General features: G+C 47.9%; 1 protein-coding gene across 1 annotated transcript; it reads right to left on the bottom strand.

Moving 5' to 3' along the window:
- Positions 1–10,651: 10,651 nt before the first annotated feature.
- On the bottom strand, positions 10,652–18,268 carry LOC145547349 (tubulin alpha-1C chain). Its single transcript, XM_081596727.1, has 4 exons — positions 18,077–18,268; positions 14,101–14,323; positions 13,810–13,958; positions 10,652–11,726 (listed from the first exon to the last, which is right to left on the bottom strand). Exons 1-4 carry the CDS (start codon positions 18,077–18,079, stop codon positions 10,752–10,754), a joined length of 1,350 nt encoding a protein of 449 aa, XP_081452853.1. The 5' UTR covers positions 18,080–18,268; the 3' UTR covers positions 10,652–10,751.
- Positions 18,269–21,269: the final 3,001 nt, after the last annotated feature.

The raw sequence follows: 21,269 nt of genomic DNA on the forward strand, positions 1-21,269 counted from the left end.
TATTCTTGCCTGGAAAATTCCCGGGACAGAGGATCCTGGCCAGCTCTAGTCCTTTGGGAATCGCAAAGAGTCAGACATGAATGAGCACGCACGCAATACCATTTTCCCAGGTTATAACAGTTAGCAATTGTTAATATTTTCCCACAATTCCTTTGAAAGGAAGTTCCAGTTATATTTCGCCCCTAAATACTTCAGCATGCATCTCATAAGAACATTTTCCTACACACCCACAATACTATTAACCCATCCAGGAAATTTCACATTGATACAATATCATCTAATATATGGTCCCTTATTCATAGTTGCCCTCCCCACCATGATCCCAGTAATGTCCTTCATAATTGTTTTCCCCTGACCCAGGATTCAAAGATGAAGAATTGTATTGGGTTGCCACTTGGACAAGGATAAGTCTGGGATGAACTTGGCATATTTGAGGAACTGCAGAAAAGTGAGGCTGGAATGAGATGGGTGAGGAGGAGAAAAAGAAATGTGAGTTAAGAAGAGTGAGGAGGACTCAGACCACTTTGGGCTTTTTAAATCGGGGGGAAACGTTTGTAGTTGGTTTGTTTGTTTGTTTGGGCTGCGCTGTGTCTTTATTGTGGTGAGGACTTCTCTAGTTTGGTGCTTGGGTTCTAGAGCACAGGGGCGCAGTAGTTGTGGAGTGAAGGATTAGTTGCCCCACAGCATGTAGGATCTTAATTCCATGACCAGGGATCGAACCTGTGTCCCCCTGCATTGGAAGGCAGATTCTTAAGCAGGGAAGTCTCTCCAGCTGACCCTTTTTGTTTTCTTTTTTTTTTTTTTAACTTGATTTTCATTTTATATTGGAGTGTAGTTGATTTACAATGTTGTGTTAGTTTAAGATGTACAGCAGTGATTCAGTTATACATATACACATATCTATTCTTTTTCAAATTATTTTCCCATTTAGATCATTATAGAATATAGAGTTCCCTGTGCTTTAGAGTGTTCCTTTTTGATTATCTAATATTTTACATTTGTAGTTTGTGTATGTTAAGGGTGCAAATTTCTTTTCTTTTACATATGTGTATGCTGCTGCTAAGTCGCTTCAGTCGTGTCCGACTCTGTGCGACCCCATAGACGGCAGCCCATCAGGCTCCTCTCTCCATGGGATTCTCCAGGCAAGAACACTGGAGTGGGTTGCCATTTCTTTCTCCAATGCAGGAAAGTGAAAAGTGAAAGTGAAGTTGCTCATTCGTGTCCGACTCTTCACTTCAAGACCCCATGGACTGCAGCCTACCAGGCTCCTCTGTCCATGGGATTTTCCAGGTAAGAATACTGGAGTGGGTTGCCATTTCCCTCTCCCTCTAGCTCACTTTGTTATTATTATTATTTTTTTTTTACAGTAAACAACTTAGTCTTTTATTTGCTCAAGGCCAGCTGTTGCAGGCACTGAGGCCCCAAGACTTCCAGAAGGGATTGGGGGGCTGTCGAGCCATCCTGTCTCCCAGGTGCTGCCTGCCCCATCCTGCTTCCTGCAGGAGATGGGAGAGTAGATAAAGTGTACCCTTGCACCATCAAGTATCTCTTTAATTTTGTGTGTGTGGGTCAGTAGCTCAGTCCTGGTGTCAGGAGCCCACCAGGCTCCTCTGTCCAAGGGATTTTCCAGGCAAGAGAACTGGCGTGGGTTTCCATTTCCTTCTCCCCTCTAGCTTGCTTTAAATGCAATTAAAAGACATTGGAGGGTTTTAAGCAGGCAAATGATTTGATCAGGTTTATGACTTTAAAAGGTCAATCTGGAGACAATTTCAGATTTGGGACATTCTATAAGATGATTCCAAGAAAAGTGTGTGTGTTAGTTTTCTAGAGATGTCATAAGAAATTACCACAAATGTGGTGGTGGTTTTAAACAATAAAAACTGATTCTTTCACCGTTCTGGAGACTGGAAATCAAGATGTTGGTAAGATTTACTCCCAAAGGCCCTAGGGGAGAATCCTTCCTTCCCTCTTCCAGCTTCCCGCGGCTCCAGGCGTTCCTTGACTGCCGCTGAGAGCTCTGACCTCTGCCTTCACATGGCCTTCCCCTCCTCTGTGTCTGTGTCTTCCTCTCCCTCCTATAAAGACATGTGTCACTGAATTTGGGGACCTAGGTAACCCAGCATGATCTCACAGGTCTTAACTAATCTTATTTCATTCCTCATGCGTGTGTGCTCAGTCACGTCTGACACGGTGACCCCACGGACTGTAACCCACCAGGCTCCTCTGTCCATGGGATTTCCCAGGCAAGAATACTGGAGTGGGTTGCCATTTCCTCCTCCAGGGGATCTTCCCAACCCAGGGATCAAACTTGCATCTCCTGTGTCTCCTGCATTGGCAGGCAGATGGATTCTTTACCACTGAGCCGCCTGGGAAGCCCAGCTGATCTGGTAAAGATCCTTTTCCCAAGGTCATATTCACTGGTTCTGGGATGTGGACATATCTTGTTTGGAGGGGGAGGGGCACCATTCAGCCCACTATAGTACGTACAAGATTGTTCTAGACAAGAAACTAAGAGATATAACAACTAAACTCACTGTTCAAACTTAAATTGGATCCTGGATTTGAAGAAGAAAAAGGCTACTGGAGAAATTTGTGTAGATTATATGCTATGGAATGACTACTCCTGTTTTTAGATGTGAAGACAGGAATTGGTTGTGTAAGAGAATGTTCTAGTTCTTAGGAGGTGCCTGCAGGAGTGTTCAGGGGTGAAGTGCCATGATGTCCATGACCTTCTTTCTCGAGAGTCAGTTCTGTTGTCTTCGATGTCGTTTCAGTACAAAGCAGTGGCTCTGGCTCCTGAGTAAGTGTGACCGAGAAGGAGCAGCCGCAGAGTTAGTCACACCGCTTATCAGAATAGAACCTGGGCTTCGCATCCTGGTCTCCACTTGATTCTGCAGCTCTCTTATAAGAGACTGTGTCTGATAAGAATTTCTTGAGCACATGCATGTGTGTGAGATGGGCCAGCACACGGCTCCTCAGGCCAGCCACCAGGAGACTTTTCTGCAATCATGACACTCTGCCGTCCATGTCCCTCACCTCCTGCAGGGAGAGGCAAGGTGGCAGCTGAACAGACAAGTTCAAAGAGTTTGATGCCCTACAAACTGCCCTGCCTGCCCTCTGCCTGCAGGCCACGCAGGCGCTCATCTGTTGGCTGAGTCTGGCTGGGCCTGAGCTTTCGAGCCCGTGGGTCTCCCAGCTGTTGAGGGCTGACCAGCTGCCGTTAGACGCTGTCTCAGTCTCCAGGCGGATTCTTTCCGCTGCACACAACTGTGTTGACGCCTGAGCAGAGGGAAGGGACTTGAGGGAGGAAATGAGATGGGGAAGGGGGAGGGGAGGGAGAAATGGAAGTGGAGAGAGAAGATGAGGGTGGGGTAGAGAGGGGAGCAGGAGGGGAGAGCAGAAGAAACCAAGTGGGCCAGAGAATTCGAAAAAGCCTCTCAGGCTTTCTCCTCTCAAGGACCCAAGGGCCCCCCAACACAAGGAAACAACTGGTCAAGTGACCCCTATTCACACCCTGGAGCCCCTAGAGTCTGGCCTGGTTCTCGTGCTAAGAACCAGGGTTCTTGTCCCCCGCTACCACCCCTTTGTCTCAAAGGGCAGCTCAAAGCACCTCAGGCCCCGCAAGATTTAGGACTGCCCTGGCTCCTTCTGGCTGGGCTTCCTGGAGGGAGATGCTCCTTCCAGAGGGGCCTCCTTGCTCTTCTGTATCAGAAGATACCCAGATCTTCTACCTGATCTCCACAGATTAGGCTATGTCTCCATTCCCTGCTGCACGTAAAAGGGAAGGACGTTTTTTCAGGCCTGCAGATATTCGCTGTGTGCTTTCAATTTACAGCTTAAGTTCACCCAGAACTCCTGGGAAGACTGAAAAGAAGCAGCGGATCAGTTTGGTTGACCAGGCACTGCAGGCAAAAACCAAAGTAAGGAAGGGAGGCCTGGAATCTTTACTCTCCCAGGCCAGTGCTTGCACTCCGAAGGGGAGTATACCATTTTATTTTATTAGTACTTATTTATTTGGCTGTGGTGGGTCTTGGTTGTGGCACACGGGATCTTTTCAGTTGTGGCATGCACACTCTTAGTTGCAGCATGTGGCATCTAGTTTCCTGACCTGGCATCAAACCCAGGCCCCCTGCATTGGGAGCACAGAGTCTTAGCCACTGGACCACCAGGGAAGTCCCAAAGGGATTACACAATTTTTAAAAAGGTCTTAATATTTTTATTATTATCTTGCTAAAAGTTTCCATGAACTATTGCATAAGGCTTTTATATTAGAACATTGATACTTTTGGCAGGAAGCGATGAAGACCCAACTCAAAATGCCCCCAAACAATAAAAGGTTTAGAATCTCACATAATGAAAAATGCACTATGGAGAGAAGTTTCAGGACTGACTCGTCAATTGAGGTGCTCAACATCCTATCAAGGACCCAGGGTCTTTATATCTTTCTGTTCTGTTAGGCTTGGAATGTTTGCTTTTGTCCTCATGTCGGTTCCCTTGTGGTCACAAGATAACTGCAGCAACTTCAAGTGTTATGTGCTCACAAAATAATGTTACAGTTTCAAAAAAGAAAATTGTTTCCCAGTGTTCCTTTTTTTAAGAGCAAGGAAATTCTTCCAAGAACATCTTCCCACCAACCCCCATCCAGCCGACTTTACCTCACCTCTCATTTGCATAATTAGCATCATCTGCTGCTTCCTTAACTAGACCCTGGCGAGGGAACTCAGTGACCTTGATCAGCTTAGACTAGGATTCACCCTGGTGCTGGAGAGGCCCAGAGGTTACGCTGGCAGATAAAAACTACCAGCTAGGAATGGCTGTGGGGTAGACACTCGATGGTGGCTGCCACACATGCCTGCCTCCTCTGACATATGGTCTGTTCTGCCTCAAATTAGGATTGTGCCTCTGTGATCTATCTCTAAAAACTGGGGGGGACAATAAAGCTAAGTATATTCCCTGTAGAACCTAGAATAATGACTTGAACCACATAAGCTCTTTAAAAATAATTAATGAGAGTGGTGGTGGTAATGGGAGGAATTGGGAAATTGAGATTGACATATATACACTATTGATGCTATGTATAAAATAGATGGCTTTCCAAGTGGTGCTGTGGTAAAGAACCTGCCTGCCAATGCAGGAGACACGAGACATAGATTCCATCCCTGGGTTGGGAAGATCCCTTGGAGAAGGGCATGGTAACCCACTCCAGTATTATTGCCTGGAGAATCCCATGGACAGATGAGCCTGGTGGGTGGGCTACAGTCCGTAGTGTCGCAAAGAGTTGGGCATGACTAAAGCGACTTAGTATGCATGCATAAAATAGATAACTAATGAGAACATATTGTGGAGCACAGGGAACTCTACTTAATGCACTATGGTGACTTGAATGGGAAGGAAGTCCAAAAGGGAGGGGATACATGTATATGTATGGCTGATTCATTTTGCTGTACAGTAGAAACTAACATGACACTGTAAAGTGACTATACTCCAATAAAAATTAATTAAAAAATGAATGAGAGGAGAATGGATGCATGTATGTGTATGGCGGAGTTCCTTCCCTGTTCACTTGAAACTACCACAACATTGTTGATGGGCTATACCCAAATGCAAAATAAAAAATTTAAAGTTTGAAAAAATGAATTAAACTTGAAAACTGTAATAATTTTTATAATAGTATAATTGGACATGATTACCTTTGTCAAAGGCATTTCAGTATCAGCTTACTGTTGAGCTAGACATCTCCCTTGAGCCAAATGAGATAATTTGATAAGAACAGAGTGGAGCTGGGTGGGGTGGGAGGAGGGGAAAGGTGACAGCAAAGAGATTGTGTATTTATACTCACCTTCTAAACTAATTTGTGAATGTAATTAGGAATGCTTTATATTCTGTTCTCATTTTAATAAGAGAGAGAAAAAGAAGTCATCTGGTGGTGAGACAAGTGTTCAAAAGCATTTTCCGTATTATGACTACTGAAGACACATCTCTAGTTCTGTAAGACTCCTGGCTGCTGAACAGTTCTCTCCTGCTGCAGTCAGAGGAAGCATTAGGGGAGGAAATAACCATTTTCCAGAACCTGCTCAGGGCTGACAAACTCAGAGGAATGAATGGGGCAATGACAGGCTAATGAGATGTCAGCCAAGGGGACTTTCTCCACGGGGCTGAAAATGGGAACCTTCCCCACATTGACGCACTGGATCCCTTTGCCTTCTGCCCTGGGCCTCCCAGACAGGTAGTCTGGCAGTGGGCTCCAGGAGCCATCTGCCTGGGTCATCTCTGCCAACTTCACTGTGTGACCTTGGCTGACAGGAGCTGATCACCCTGGCCCCGGTGCTTAGGGGGGCAGGGCTCCGGGTGAGAGCTGGCCTGTCTGTGTGGTGGCTGGTGTCCTGTCAGCACAAGTCCAGCCAGGTGACAACAGCTACCCTCCAAGGACAGACTCTGTGTCTGTATGATTTGAGAGCTGATTCACTGAGTTCAGAAGACCTGAAAAAAGGCCCCCTCACTCAGGAAACTACAGCCTGGATAGTAGGGGGCAGCTGACTTTGCTCCTCTGGGTCAATGTGCTACTCTGGGTCACCCGGTCCCAGGAATGGGGCTCCTGACAATAGCAGGACAAGATCTCCGTTCTCCAACTGTGACTCCACACGAGGGCTGGCCTCCATGTCTCTCCTCCCAGGGAACTGGAAAGACTGCCAGGCACAGTGACGACCTCCCCGGGGCTGCTGGGCAGCATGGAGTACTGCTTTGAAGTCAGAGTTCTGGGATCAGATTTCAGTTTGGCTCCTTGCTCTGTAGCCTTAAGTTACAGCTGTGGAAATGGGTGTAAGCATGTCCCCTCCTCACAGGTGTTGTGAAGATCATGAAACACCCAAGAAGGGAAAGGCGTTCCCCCAACCCTGACAGAGCTTCCCTCTCCTCCCACAACCCCAGGCTGGGCCTCCACACACTTAGAGGCCTGAAGACACGCTCTCTCCGAGCTTAACCCCACCCGGCCACCTCTGGCCTGAAAGGGGCCTGTTTGACAGATTTCCGCTGGAGCAGAGACACCTGCCAGCTGCTTCCCAAGCAGGACGACAGGCAGACCAGCCAGCATCGCTGGTCCTCCCATTTACTCTCTCCTCCAAACCCCAGCTCGAATTGCAGCTTTGCCAGGGGGGTCCACAGGACGCCCTCCAGGGTGGGAAGCCTCCATGGGGTGAAAGCAGACTGTCCCATTGGTCAGGTGAGAGCAGCATATTAGCTGCACGGCGGGTTTGATCCCTGGGTTGGGAAGATGCCCTGGAGGAGGGCATGGCAACCCATTCCAGTACTCTTGCCTGGAAAGTCCCATGGATAGAGGAGCCTGGTGGGCGACAGTCCGTGGGGTCTCAGAGAGTCGGACACGACTGAAGCCAATGAGCACACACACAGTCTGGTGGTGCTTTAGTCACTAAGTTGTGTCTGACTCTTGTGACCCCATGGACTGTAGCCGGCCAGGCTCTTCTATCCATGGGACTTTCCAGGCAAGTGTCGACTGAAAAAAGATGTACCACTTGAGAGTTGTGAGTGAAGTTTTATTTGGGGCAAAATGAGGACTGCAGCCCGGGAAGCAGCATCTCAGATACCTCTGAGAGACTGTTCCAAAGCGGCAGTGGGGGAAAGACAATATATAAGGTTTTGGTGAAGGGGGAGTTCAATACCATGAAGCACTTGTTTGACAAAACGCTTTTTGTTAGTCATAAGGATCTGATGTCACCATGAAGGAATTTAGTGCTTCTCTAGGTATGCTTCCCTGGTGGATCACAGGTTAAAGCGTCTGCCTGCAATGTGGGAGATCTGGGTTCGATCCCTGGGTTGGGAAGATCACCTGGAGAAGGAAATGGCAACCCACTCCAGTATTCTTGCCTAGAGAATCCCATGGAGAGAGGAGCCTGGTAGGCTACAGTCCACGGAGTCGCAAAGAGTCGGACACGACTTCACTTCTAGATATGAGCAGATGCAAGGATTGAGATCATAAAATCTGTTCCTAAAAACATTCAACTATCTAAAGACCTGTCCCACCAGATTCCTGCAGCACGAAGTGCTCACTCCACCCTGAACTCCTTCAGGGACTGTTGAAGGTCAACAGCTATAGCAGCATGGGGTTCGAACTCCGTAGAGGCAAGTGGCAAACGTCTTTGTTCTTCAGTCGTTGGCAGTGCTCTTGTGCCAATTTGTAGTTGACACAAGAATACTGGAAGGGTTGCCATTTCCTTCCCCAGGGGATCTTCCCGACCCAGGGTTAGAACTCTGGTCTCCTGCATCGCAGGTAGATTCTTTACTGATTGAGCTATCAGGGACTCCCACAGAGTCCAGGGTCCCAGCCAGTTTTGGGGCTGCACCCTCTTAGGCTTTCTCCATTTATTCCCATCAAGCCCCACTGGCCTCAGCCCTGGCGGCAGTTCTGAGTGCAGACTTTCCATTTGTGCTCAAGGGCAGATCGGATGATTGTCAGCCACAAAGCAGTGACTGAGACCTTGGGGTATATTTTTTCTTGCTGCAGGCTAACTTCTATTCACTCTCTCGCCAGCACAGGGGTGGGGGGGATCATGACTACAAGGACAGATCCCTCTCCAAGCTCTGGCACTTTGCCCTTTCCAATTCCCCAGGCTCTGTTCTACTGGAATATTTTTTCTCAGCTAAACTCTTCTTTCACCTTCTTTCACCCCCACACCATTGCGGCTGCTTAAAGGTTTCCAGCCCCTTCCACACCTTGGCAGATTATTCACCTGTAGGGCTTATAGAGGTAATTGGAGGGGCTCGCTCCTGGCCAGGGGGCTGTGGGGTGGGGCCCACTGGCCCCAGGGCTTCAGGCTTTGCAGGTGCTGCCAGGCTCTCCTGAAGGCTGAGGGAGGAGGAGGATAGTAGGAAAGCCCTGAACCGCATTCTCAGGGTCTCTGACTTGGGACACGCAGGCTCCGAGAATGGACCTTTCAGGTGTCATGGGGTTCTGTGCTCAGCTGAAGCTGATGATTTCTCTCTTCCCCCTCACACCTGGATGTCCTGTTCCCTCCAGAGCTCACACTGTAGCAATCGGCAGATGCCCCAGGTTGGGAACGTCTGAGCTCAGCTGGAGTGGCCAGCCTCTCCAAGGTTCATTTTTTCACCCCAGGACGCCCATGCTCAGGTTGCAGAAGGGATCTAGCCCAATACTTTGAGTAGCAGTGGCTGACTGTACTCCAGGATGGGGTGGGTTGGGCATCGCCCTGAAAGCGTGAGACAACAGTTGCTCTCATGACAACCCTTCCAAGCACAAAGCTGAGACAGCTCAGGCTGGAAGCTGTACCCCAAGACAGAATGTGCATTTGAGGAGAGGGTTGCTGTGCCATGTGCTTTGTGGAATCTTAGTTCCCCAATCAGGGATTGAACCCGGGCCCTCAGCACTGAAAGCACCAATTCCACTGGGCCACCAGGGAATTCCCAGAACGTGCATGTTTAAAATGCTCTCCTTAAAGAGTAAGGGGACAGTGGTTAGCAAGGAGTAAGGGGTGAAAACACCAGTGGGAAAAGAAAGATGGTAGCTGAATGCCATTGAGTAAGCTCAATCCTGGAGCAAAGGTGAACAGACCTGCACTCACCCTCACCTCCTGCCACTTGCAGGAGTGGGACGGCCAAGTCCCACTCAGGCCAGGACCTAAGCATCAAACACGGCTCCTCCCTTCTGCATGACCTGGCCCTCCGATGATCGCTGTCCTCTTTCATTGCTCAGTTCAGCCTCAGAGGCCACACCACTGGTCCCTGAGCACCATCACCAAGCTCTCCAGCCACCCACGCATTCTTCCCCCACCCTCATCTTCTCATAGTTGCCTCCTGCCCCCCTCAAGAACCACACAGCTTCCAGTAGGTGCTCAGAAAAGCATCCAAATTGGGGACCTCTGGTCTTCAACCTTTCTTACATACATACTCCTTTAATTTTCCTTATTACTCCCCTACTTCAAATATTCCCCATGACATACACTGGGTCAAGGACCAGTACCATAACAACCTGAGACTACTGTACTTTTGTGTCTCAGCCTGCTCTACTTTCTCCAAGCAGTGAGTTCTTAAAGCACAGTCCTAGTTTGCCATTGTAGATTTTGGCCAAGGACGAAAAATCAGCACAATTCCAAGCCCTTCCGATGTGATTCTAACACTTATGAAATAAAGACTGCAGTAGTTCTGGCAGTCAGCCTGGCGACTTGAGCTATGGCTCCACCATTTCTTAGCTATGTTACCTAACCCCTTGCTACTCCACATGTGGTCACAGCAGACCAAGAATACCTGGGAGCTTTGGGTGGGCTAAGTTGAGAGAGTACCATTGAAACATATACATTATCGTATGTAAAACAGTCAGTGGGAATTTGCTGTATGATGCAGGCACTTCAAACCCAGTGCTCTGTGACAACCTAGAAGGGTATGATGGGGTGGGAGGTGGGAGGGAGGTTCAAGAGGGAGGGGACATATGGATACCTATGGCTGATTCATGTTGATGTACGGCAGAAACCAACACAATATTGTAAAGCATTATCCTCCAATTAAAAATAAAAACAAAAGAAAACCTGAGAGCTTTAAAAAAAAAGGCAAAAAACCCCCACAGAAATGAAAAACAAGGCAGTATGTTTGTTGAAACTCCACTTCAGACCTACAGATTCAGCTCTGCTGTGCAAATATCACCTTTATTGACAAGATGAAGTGGGCAGCTCCATCGACACAAATAAATAAGACAGTTCCAAGATGAAACTGCAGCAGACGACACGCTAATACTCGTCACCCTCATCATCTCCCTCAGCACTGTCGGCTCCAACCTCCTCATAATCCTTCTCAAGGGCAGCCATGTCCTCACGGGCCTCAGAAAACTCTCCTTCCTCCATGCCCTCACCCACGTACCAGTGAACAAAGGCACGCTTGGCATACATCAGGTCAAATTTGTGGTCCAGGCGAGCCCAGGCCTCAGCGATGGCTGTGGTGTTGCTCAGCATGCACACAGCCCGCTCTACCTTGGCCAAGTCTCCACCAGGTACCACAGTGGGAGGCTGGTAGTTAATGCCAACCTTGAAGCCAGTGGGGCACCAGTCCACAAACTGGATGCTGCGCTTGGTCTTGATGGTGGCAATGGCAGCATTGACATCTTTGGGAACCACGTCGCCACGGTACAACAGGCAGCAGGCCATGTATTTACCATGGCGAGGGTCACATTTCACCATCTGGTTGGCTGGCTCAAAGCAAGCATTGGTGATCTCTGCTACAGAAAGCTGTTCATGGTAGGCTTTCTCAGCAGAGATAACAGGGGCGTATGTGGCCAGAGGGAAGTGGATACGGGGATAGGGCACCAGGTTGGTCTGGAACTCTGTCAGATCCACATTCAGGGCTCCATCAAACCTCAGGGAAGCAGTGATGGAGGACACTATCTGGCTCATGAGGCGGTTAAGATTCATGTAGGTTGGGCGCTCAATGTCGAGGTTTCTACGACAGATGTCATAGATGGCCTCATTGTCTACCATGAAGGCACAATCAGAGTGCTCCAGGGTGGTGTGGGTGGTGAGGATGGAGTTGTAGGGCTCAACGACAGCTGTGGAAACCTGGGGGGCTGGGTAAATGGAGAACTCCAGCTTGGACTTCTTGCCATAATCGACAGAGAGGCGTTCCATCAGCAGGGAGGTGAACCCAGAACCAGTACCTCCACCAAAGCTGTGGAAAACCAAGAAGCCCTGAAGACCCGTGCACTGGTCAGCCTGGAAAAAGAAAGAAGTTTTAATTTTAGCCTTGGTGACAGCTGCAGTGACTTCATTGAATCCATAATCACACTGATCAAGATCTTAAAAAAAAAAAAACAACCAGAAAACTTCTGAACAATATTTGCTAAGAAAGCAGACCTAAGGAGCTTTTAAGGGCTAAGTGATTCAGAGAAACTTTTCACAATCAACTCTTGGGGGCTGGAGGGAGGGGATCTGTTAAAAGGCTATTTTAAATGAATTGTTTTCATTTCTGCAGGTAGAGGAATCATGAAGTCTGGAATGGATGCAGGGCCCAAGTTTTGGTGACCGGGAGGCTCACCTCTGCTGCCTTTGCCATGACCACAGAAAAAGGCAACCTCTTATCAGTTGGAGAGCTACCAACAGCAGGCCTGAGACCACACTAGCCCCATATAATGGATGTCTGACAAAAATTCTGGCAGCTGCTTTCTGAGGTAGAATACAACAGAAGAGTGAAGATTCAGTGCCCTGGTGCTAGAATAAGGCTGGGTCTGGCTCTACCAGTTCCTTGCCATGTGCCTTTGACCAATTCATTTCTCAATCTCAGTGTTCTCATTTATTAAATGAGGAGAATAGTAATCTGCTTCAGGTTGTTGGGAATTAAATCAGTTCTGGAAGAGTACCTGGCACAGTCAGCGCTAGTTAGCAGAAAGTCTAGTCATTCCAGGAAAGGAGATTTACTGTCACAAATCCAAGTCCTTGCGACACCGGGGCTTTCCACCACTTAATTGATCTCTTCTGGCTAACAAACTGCTATTCTGTGAAAGGATGATCTTAACCTGACCGAGTATTCTCTGGACAACCTTCACTTGAAGGTGTTCCAAGACTTGTGGACATTCTCTACTGAGCCCTTATTTCACTTCTGAGTCCAGCCTCTGAATGAGATCAATGCAAGGGGTAGCCTCTAGGTTGCCAGTTTCCACCCATTAAGACTCTTGTGGACACAGTAATAACACCAGGGACAAATGCAATTGTTCTGGTGGTTAATGAACTTCACTCCAGAAGCCTCAATGACTTTCACTAGTTTATTTGTCCCTAGGGCAGGTCCTGATTTCCAAGTCAGTACTTGTAGCTGAAGCCTCACTTGCAAACAGAGGAACCATTAGCCCAATTTTGCTGCGAAGACTATGATAAACATCGGAAAAAGTATGAAGCCAAGAACGATGTAAGGCCATTATTTTGAAAATAGACCTGTTGTTGCCGGGCTTAGCGTTATATGATTTTCCTGAGAAGCTATTCCACCCAGGCCTTCATTCTTGATTTTAGTTAGTGACTTACAAGTTGCCCGTATGCCTAAGGAGCAGAGTCATCTGAATTCCAGACTCTTAATTAAAATGATCTGAACAGAACTCTTATTAACCTTACCGATGTGAATACAGTTACCTTAGATTTTTCTGCCTCAAGGCTAGGCCACACTGCCCTGAGCTCTAGTAGAAACAAGGGTAACACTTTTTGGGTTATATTTTAATACTTTCAAAGTTCCAGTGACTTATACTTGCTTCTGTAACAAGGGAACTCCCTTGACTCCACTTTCAGTGTTGCTGGAAGTTTCCAATGGCAGCTATTTGTAGTCGGTATTACATCGGCTTCTTTTGCTATAACTTTCTGTAGCAACATAAGGGAGCTCTCCAATTTTGATGAGTTTGATCATTAGTTACATTCAGAGCCAGCCACCTACCACTGTGACTAAGATGACCTAAAAGGGATGCCTCAGCTTGGAGCCAGGAAGCTCCCTGATTAATATGAACAAGGATGTTTAATGGGCTTAAGTTTCGGTAAAACTGTTAAGGCTTCCTGGTAGTCACTTGACTTCAGGTAAACTGCCCTCACTGAGTGAGCAATTGCCCAAATCTGCCTTATAAGACATAGGAAGAGGCCAAGCAGCGCTTACTTCAGCCTCAAAACATTGTCCCATAGCACAGGACCATTTGGTTTAGAAGTCAAGTTATCCTGGGCAGTAAAAAGCTCATTCTAGCGTGCAAAGAATGATTCTCATAGTCTGGTCTCTCAAAACACTTAAGAGAAAACACTCATCCTATTTTAAATCAAGTTCTTTGTTTACCAGTTTCCGAACTCGGTCCAAGACGAGGTCAATGATCTCCTTGCCAATGGTGTAGTGACCTCGGGCATAGTTATTGGCAGCATCTTCTTTGCCTGAGATAAGTTGCTCAGGGTGGAAGAGCTGGCGATAGGTCCCAGTGCGAACCTCATCTGGAAAAGGAAAATGAAGCAGCCACCCATCAGCAACAACCCACACAAGTCTGCTCCATCTCAGGGCATCAGTGGAACTCCCAGCACACACCTCCTGTCCCAGATCCCTGGGATCTCATTGGGGTTACTGAGGTCAACTCACCAATGACTGTGGGTTCCAGGTCTACAAACACTGCCCTGGGCACATGCTTGCCAGCGCCTGTCTCACTGAAGAAGGTGTTGAAGGAGTCGTCTCCTCCCCCAATAGTCTTATCACTTGGCATCTGGCCATCAGGCTGGATGCCATGTTCCAGGCAGTAGAGCTCCCAGCAGGCATTGCCGATCTGGACACCAGCCTGGCCAACGTGGATGGAGATGCACTCACGCTGTGGGAAAGAAGAAAGGAAGTGTCACAATGTGACACATCAGATGGGACATTTAGGAATGATTCACACGGAAATGACTATTAACCTTCAAGACAAATCAGCACCTTTCTGGAGGTCATGCCTGCCCAGGCACTATTTCACAAACAACAGGCCAATTCAGAGAAAATGCTTTGGAAAACCACAGATATGTTAATGAACTACTAGACAAGGCCAGAGACCAGACTTTCACTTTACAGCCACATTAGATATTCATGGTCAGGTTTCTACCTTCAGAATGACACAAGCTACTCTAGCAATAGATTTTCCCCAACTCCTGAGAAATATGCCTGCTGATTCCTTAGAGGCATGCACAATTCCTCCTTCCAGCTCTGATTCATTCCCTGTGTGACTGTGTAACTACAGCTCATTCCCATCCCTCTTTAATTCTATTCTTTAAAGAGCTTCTGCCTCTCCCTTTAAAACCAGCTTAAACCAGCAAACTATAGCTGTATGACTCATGGAGAAAACACCAGATAAGCAGCAGTTACCTGGACTTTAAAAACTGTGGTCAAAGGCATCCTTTTATCCCTGTGGAAATATTTAATCTTAAGGAAAAACATTTTCCTTCACCATCAACACACCTTGAGGGGAGAGTGGGGGAGGGTAGGCAGATGGAGATAGGGTAATAAAAGCTAGAAGGGTAATAAAAGCTAGAAGGGTCACCAAGACTTAACTAACAGTTTAAGAAATCAGCTGGTTTCTAGTAAAATGTACATCTCTCTCTGGCATTGTGGAAGAAGAGGCTATAATTTCATAAATTTAACAATGTTACGCAAACGTTTGTTTTCCTTTACTTGCTGAACAAGGTCATTTATAAGTTACCAGACTCATTCCTGCTTGGTAAAATAAGGCAGTGAACATAGAATCTAAACCCACAGACTTAAGAGGAAAACAAACAGGATTTTTACTGTATTTCCTTCATAAATCAAATTAGCTGCTTGAGACAGAGGTCTTTCAAGTATCCACATCAAATATCTCCCATTACATTTTCTCCAAATAAGAGCGTTTCAGGGTTTTGAAAGCTGCTAAGAGGAATTTAAAGCCTTTGACTGTGTGGATCACAACAAACTGGGAAATTCTTAAGGAGATGGGAATACCAGACCACCTTACCTGTCTCTTGAGAAACCTGTATGCACCTCAAGAAGCAACAGTTAGAAGCAGACATGAAACAATGGACTGGTTCAAAATCAGGACAGGAGTACGTCAAGGCTGTATATTATCACCCTGCTTATTTAAGTTCTATACAGAGTACCTCATGCGAAATGCTAGGCTGGATGAATCACAAGCTGGAATCAAGCCTCCCAGGAGAACTAGCAGTAACCTCAGATGATACCACTCTAATGGCAGAAAGTGAAGGGGAACTAAAAGCAAAGAACCTTTTGATGAGGGTGAAAGAGGAGTGAAAAAGCTGGCATCTGGTCCCATCAGTTCATTGGAAATAGATGAGGAAAATGTGGAAACATTGACAGATTTTATTTTCTTGGGCTCCAAAATCACTGCAGACGGTGACTGCAGCATGAAATTAAAAGACACTCGCTTCTTAGAAGGAAGCTATGACAAACCTAGACAGCATATTAAAAAGGAGACATCATTTTCCCAACAAAGGTCCATATAGTCAAAGCTGTGATTTTTCCAATAGTCATGTATGGATGTGAGAGTTGGACTGTAAAGAAGGCTGAGGACTGAAGAATCGATGATTCTGAATTGTGGTGCTGGAGAAGGCTCTTGAGAGTCCCTTGGACTGCAAGGAGATCAAACCAGTCAATCCTAAAGGAAATTAACCCTGACTATTCATTGGAAGGACTGATGCTGAAGCTCCAATACTTTGGCCACCTGAGGCCAAGAGCTGACTCATTGGAAAAGACCATGATGCTGGGAAGGATTGAAGGCAAAAGGAGAAGGGGACGGTAGAGGGTGAGATGTTTAGATAGCATCACCGACTCAATGGACATGAGTTTGAACAAACTCCAGGAGACAGTGAAGGACTGGAAATCCTGACATTCTGCAATCCATAGGGTCGCAGAGAGTAGGACACAACTTAGCAAATGAACAATAGGAATCTAAAGAAAATTCAACATCACCTAGTCTCATAACCCCAAGACAAAACCTCCAATCACTCATAACCTTTGACTTATGGTTCCCTCCTTCTCACCATACTCCCCATAAAGCAATTATCCTCTGCTGACCTCATCAGCAAGCTCACTATTATGTGCATCTACTCGTCCAGCTCTGAGGCTATAGGAGAAAGGGGAGTTTGTTCTGATGAACCCATGACTTTTTATCACTGCATCCTGTTTACTTTTAACTGGACTTGAACATTCCACAGCCCTAGAAACCAGGAAAGAACCAGATATTTGCTCATGACAGTCCGGGTCCCAGGGAGATAAAGTGTCTGAGAAGACCCTGCCATCCTAGTGAAGCACTTCTAATGAAGCCTTTTGAGTTCAAAAACTTTTCATATTGTGCAACAGTATGGCTTAGACTGTGGCCACTGCTTGCCCTTCACTCTCCCCTGGCCACTTAGGAGATGAAGTGAGATACAGGTGATGGTGTCATTTAGTCTAGCCTTAATGGGATAATCAGCACCTGTCCCTTGGAAAATACGAGTCTAACCAGTGTATGTCTTAATAAGTTTGCTGCTACTGCTGATCTCCTGCCCTTTAAACGCTCCCACTATTTTCTTAATCACACTTTTACCAGTGTCCTTTGGTCTGGCTTAGTAAAAACCACTCAAGCAAGTGTTACAGTCAGACATTGTTTTAACTGTGGTAGTTCCTAAAAAGGGTAACTATTATTCACTATATTCCTTTTTAAAAAATATATGTTGAAACATTTGATACACATGACCTACTTTAGGTGGACCTCCAACGGGATGTTTCCTAAGATACTTGTTTCCAAAACCTCTGGAAGCTAAATACAAAGTACTCAAGTTGTATGTAATTTCATGTTTCTTTAAAACCAAGAATACTTTGTCAGTACTAGTTTACTCTGTGACTTTGTAAGTAATTATCTCTTTTATGGACTTTTTAAAACCTGTAAGAAGAAAGTTTCAGCTATTAAACAACCCACTAAATTAACACTAGAAATGCAGGATTAAACAACCTGACAGTAATTTCCTTCAAAGGAGAAGCCTGCCTTCATCCTTCAAGTGGATTGGCGCAAATGCAAGAGCTCCCCCCGCCCACCCATCCCCCAACATCCTGGCCACAGGTGAAGATGGTGCAATTGAAGACTCTTCCCAGAATCTGGCCCCAGGTGGACTCAGGAGCAAATCACAGGGCACAGGAGAGGGTTCGCCAGGAAACGTCTGCACCTACTATGCTGGAGCACACGAGATGCTCCAGGGATCCCTTGCTTAAGGCTGTGGGAAGGTGAGATCATTTCAGGAAATGGGAGGGATTTGTAGCTTTCACAAGTCCTTGGGAGCCAGTGCGAAGGTTCTCCGACCTTCCTGGGGCAGTAGCAACCCCGAAGGAATCAATGAATGGCCCCTCTCTAGGGTCAAGTGGCTTTTCCACTTCTACTCAAGGCAGTACCCAGGCCGCTTCTTGGAGCCCGACGAGGAGTCAGCCAGGTGAGCTCGACTCTCCCAACCTGGCCACCAGAAACCGGTTTGACCGGAGGCGTGGACGTGGCTCCACTCACACTGGGGTCCCAACGCCCCTTCGGACTCCGCACTCTGACCTCGCAGCACCGTCCGGGGACCCCACTTACCATGACGGAGACTTGTACGGTTCTGCGGGGCTGGAACAGGTGAGGGGACGGCCGCGAAGATCTCCCACTGACAGACTACTAAGGAGTCCGGGGGAGTAGTGAGAGGCCCGGGGCCGGGAGGGATCCTATAAACCCCTAGCCGGGCCACGTGTCAGGAGGGCGGGCACCCGACCCCGCCCCGGCCTCCGCGGCCCCGCCTCCCAGCCCTCTGCCGGGTTTTACCCTCCCCGCCGAGAGAGGAGGGGCGCACGGCGCTCTCTGGTGGGTTCAAAAGTTCAAACCAAACTCTACGGAACCAGCCAGAAGAACCAGGAAGGGGAGGAGGCATCCTGGGGCCCGAGAATGGGTCGGTGGGGTGAGGAAGAGGATGCACTCGGCGGCTGGAAGGAGAAGCAAGGAGAAGCAAGGTGGGGACGGCAGTGGGCGACGCGTAAGCGAGGAGGGGCGCCAGGTAAAGGGAGGCGCGGCCGCCGAGCCCTGGGGGCGCGGCTCCTCTCGCTGCCCATTTGGTACCCGGGTCTCCAGACCCGCGACCCTGGACTGGAGGGCGAGCTAGGTGGCCTTCAGCGAGTCCCAGCCGCACAGGCCGCATCAGGACCGCCCACACGATCCGGCTGCTTCCACCGCGGGTAGCCCCGGCGTGTGGAGCTCTCGCAGTTGAGGGACTTCCAAGAGGGAAAGCCTTAGGTTCCCCATTCCAGGTCCTAATTACCACAAACCAACTTGAAATCTTGAATCTCACCTTTTTTGTTGCTTGTCTTTACTTGTTTTCCTACCTCCTTTTAAATGAACCTCTTGGTTCTTAACGGCAAGCTCCTTCCAACTGGTGCAAAAGCAGTCTTTCCCCAGCCCCAAATTCATTATAATGCTAACCCCGGCTTACCAGGTGGCGCTAATGGTAAAGAAAACGCCTGCCAATGCAGGAGAGGCAAGATAAGCAGGTTTCATCCCTGGGTGGGGATGATCCGCTGGAGTAGGAAATGGCAACCCACTCCAGTATTCTTGCCTGGAGAATCCCATGGACAGAGGAGCCTGGTGGGCTACAGTCCTTAGCGTCTCAAAGAGTCTGACGTGACTGAGCACACGTGCATATAATAGCTTTCACTTTTCAGATGCTTACTCTGCAGAGTTGTTTGTTTTCCAGACAATGTTAATCACTTGTCATCCATTAGACAAATGCTGTGCCTTAGCCCCGTTTTTACAGATAAAGAAACTAGGGTTTAGAGTAATGAAACTAGTTGCAGGTCACAGAGCTGGAGCAAGGTTAGGCCCTCACTACCTTGCACTGCCTCACCCTAAGTATAGCACTCTTTGCTACGGAACCCAAGTTCCTGTGTCCCTGGAACACTGCAGCCAAACAATCCAGAACCTGGGAGTTTGGAGCAGAGAAAGATTTATTGCAAAGGCTAAAAGCAAGAATAGATGTCGGGTGCGCAAAAGATCTGAACCCTCCAATCACTTTCAGTCAAGACTGTTAGCGAAAAGGCTCATAGATTGCTTGACCAGCTCCTGGACCATCTCCTCACTGGTGGGTGGTGAGGTAACGGGGTGATGTTTCCAGAATCTGAACCTTCTGGTTCCAACCAGTCTGGAGTCTGTGTGCTTGTGGTGGACTTGTAGTTACCATCCTCCTGGGGGGGTTGTCTTAGTTTTTGTAGAACAACTCAAAGATAACGCATCAGGTTGTTATCTTTATGGCTTCAGGAAGAACTAGGTGTCCTGTGACTCTGTAGTCCTAATTAGTAACTGCTTGGGCTTGTTCTTTGGCGCTCAAGGAAGGCCTGGGAGACTTTTTTCTGTTTTCTACAAATAAGATACACGCGACATGGAGGGGCTTTGAAACTGTGAAGGACCTGCCAGGTCCAGCTCAGTTTCACTCTGACCATCCATGCAATGATTTATTCCTCAGAAGTATCCTTTACTTCATGTGTTTCTTGTTTATAGGATATAGGCTTCATTCAGCCTCCTTGACCTTCCCTGAACTCCAAAGGGCGATTCAAGCAGTTGCTTATTAGGGAAGGGAGGGGATGCAGAAATAGGAGGAGAAGTCAAGTGGTGGTACAGCCTTGGAGCCTGGTTCCTACTCAAGGAATATGCAGAACAGTATCTGAGTTCTGCAGAGCCAGGGGCCTTACCCAGGTGGAGGATGGTAACTTCAGGTTGAGCACAAGATTCCTGCAGCACCACCCTATTACCTCACCACCAACCAATCAGAAGAAAGTGACACCTTCTGCATACACCACATTCAAAATTTCCCCAAATTTTGCCTTTTCTGGCCCTGTTAAGCCTCCTGCGCATGCCTACACCCACTTGTGCAAAGTTGCTTCAGTTGTGTCCGACCCTTTGTGACCCAATGGACTGTAGACCGCTAGGCTCCTTCGTCCATGGGTTTTTCCAGGCAAAAGTACTGGAGTAGGTTGCCATTTCCTTCTCCAGGGGATCTTCCCGACCCAGGGTTAGAACTTGGGTCTCCTGCACTGCAGGCAGATTCTTTACTGATTGAGCTATCAGAGACTCCCACAGAGTCCAGGATCTCAGCCAGTTTTGGGCTGCACCCTCTTAGGCTTTCTCCATTTATTCCCATCAAGCCCCACTGGCCTCAGCCCTGGCGGCAGTTCTGAGTGCAGACTTTCCATTTGTGCTCAAGGGCAGATCGGATGATTGTCAGCCACAAAGCAGTGACTGAGACCTTGGGGTATATTTGTTCTTGCTGCAGGCTAACTTCTATTCACTCTCTCGCAAGCACAGGGGTGGGGGGGATCATGACTACAAGGACAGATCCCTCTCCAAGCTCTGGCACTTTGCCCTTTCCAATTCCCCAGGCTCTGTTCTACTGGAATATTTTTTCTCAGCTAAACTCTTCTTTCACCTTCTTTCACCCCCACACCATTGCGGCTGCTTAAAGGTTTCCAGCCCCTTCCACATCTTGGCAGATTATTCACCTGTAAGGTGAGGTAATTGGAGGGGCTCGCTCCTGGCCAGGGGGCTGCGGAGTGGGGTCCGCTGGCCCCAGGGCTTCAGGCTCTGCAGGTGCTGCCAGGCTCTCCTGATGGCTGAAGGAGGAGGAGGATAGTAGGAAAGCCCTGAACTACATTCTCAGGGTCTCTGACTTGGGACACGCAGGCTCCGAGAATGGACCTTTCAGGTGTCATGGGGTGCTGTGCTCAGCTGAAGCTGATGATCTGTCTCTTCC

This window comes from Giraffa tippelskirchi, chromosome 4, assembly GCF_054371585.1.
Source record: "Giraffa tippelskirchi isolate mGirTip1 chromosome 4, T2T-mGirTip1v1.2.pri, whole genome shotgun sequence".
NCBI classification, from domain to species: domain Eukaryota; kingdom Metazoa; phylum Chordata; class Mammalia; order Artiodactyla; family Giraffidae; genus Giraffa; species Giraffa tippelskirchi.

What these genes read in the sequence shown, in the direction of transcription:
- LOC145547349 (XM_081596727.1), bottom strand. An exon ending in CCTGGAACCCACAGTCATTG is followed by an intron (nt 13,959 to 14,100) that starts GTGAGTTGACCT and finishes TTCCTTTTCCAG; the next exon opens with ATGAGGTTCGCACTGGGACC. An exon ending in TGGACCGAGTTCGGAAACTG is followed by an intron (nt 11,727 to 13,809) that starts GTAAACAAAGAA and finishes TTCTTTTTCCAG; the next exon opens with GCTGACCAGTGCACGGGTCT.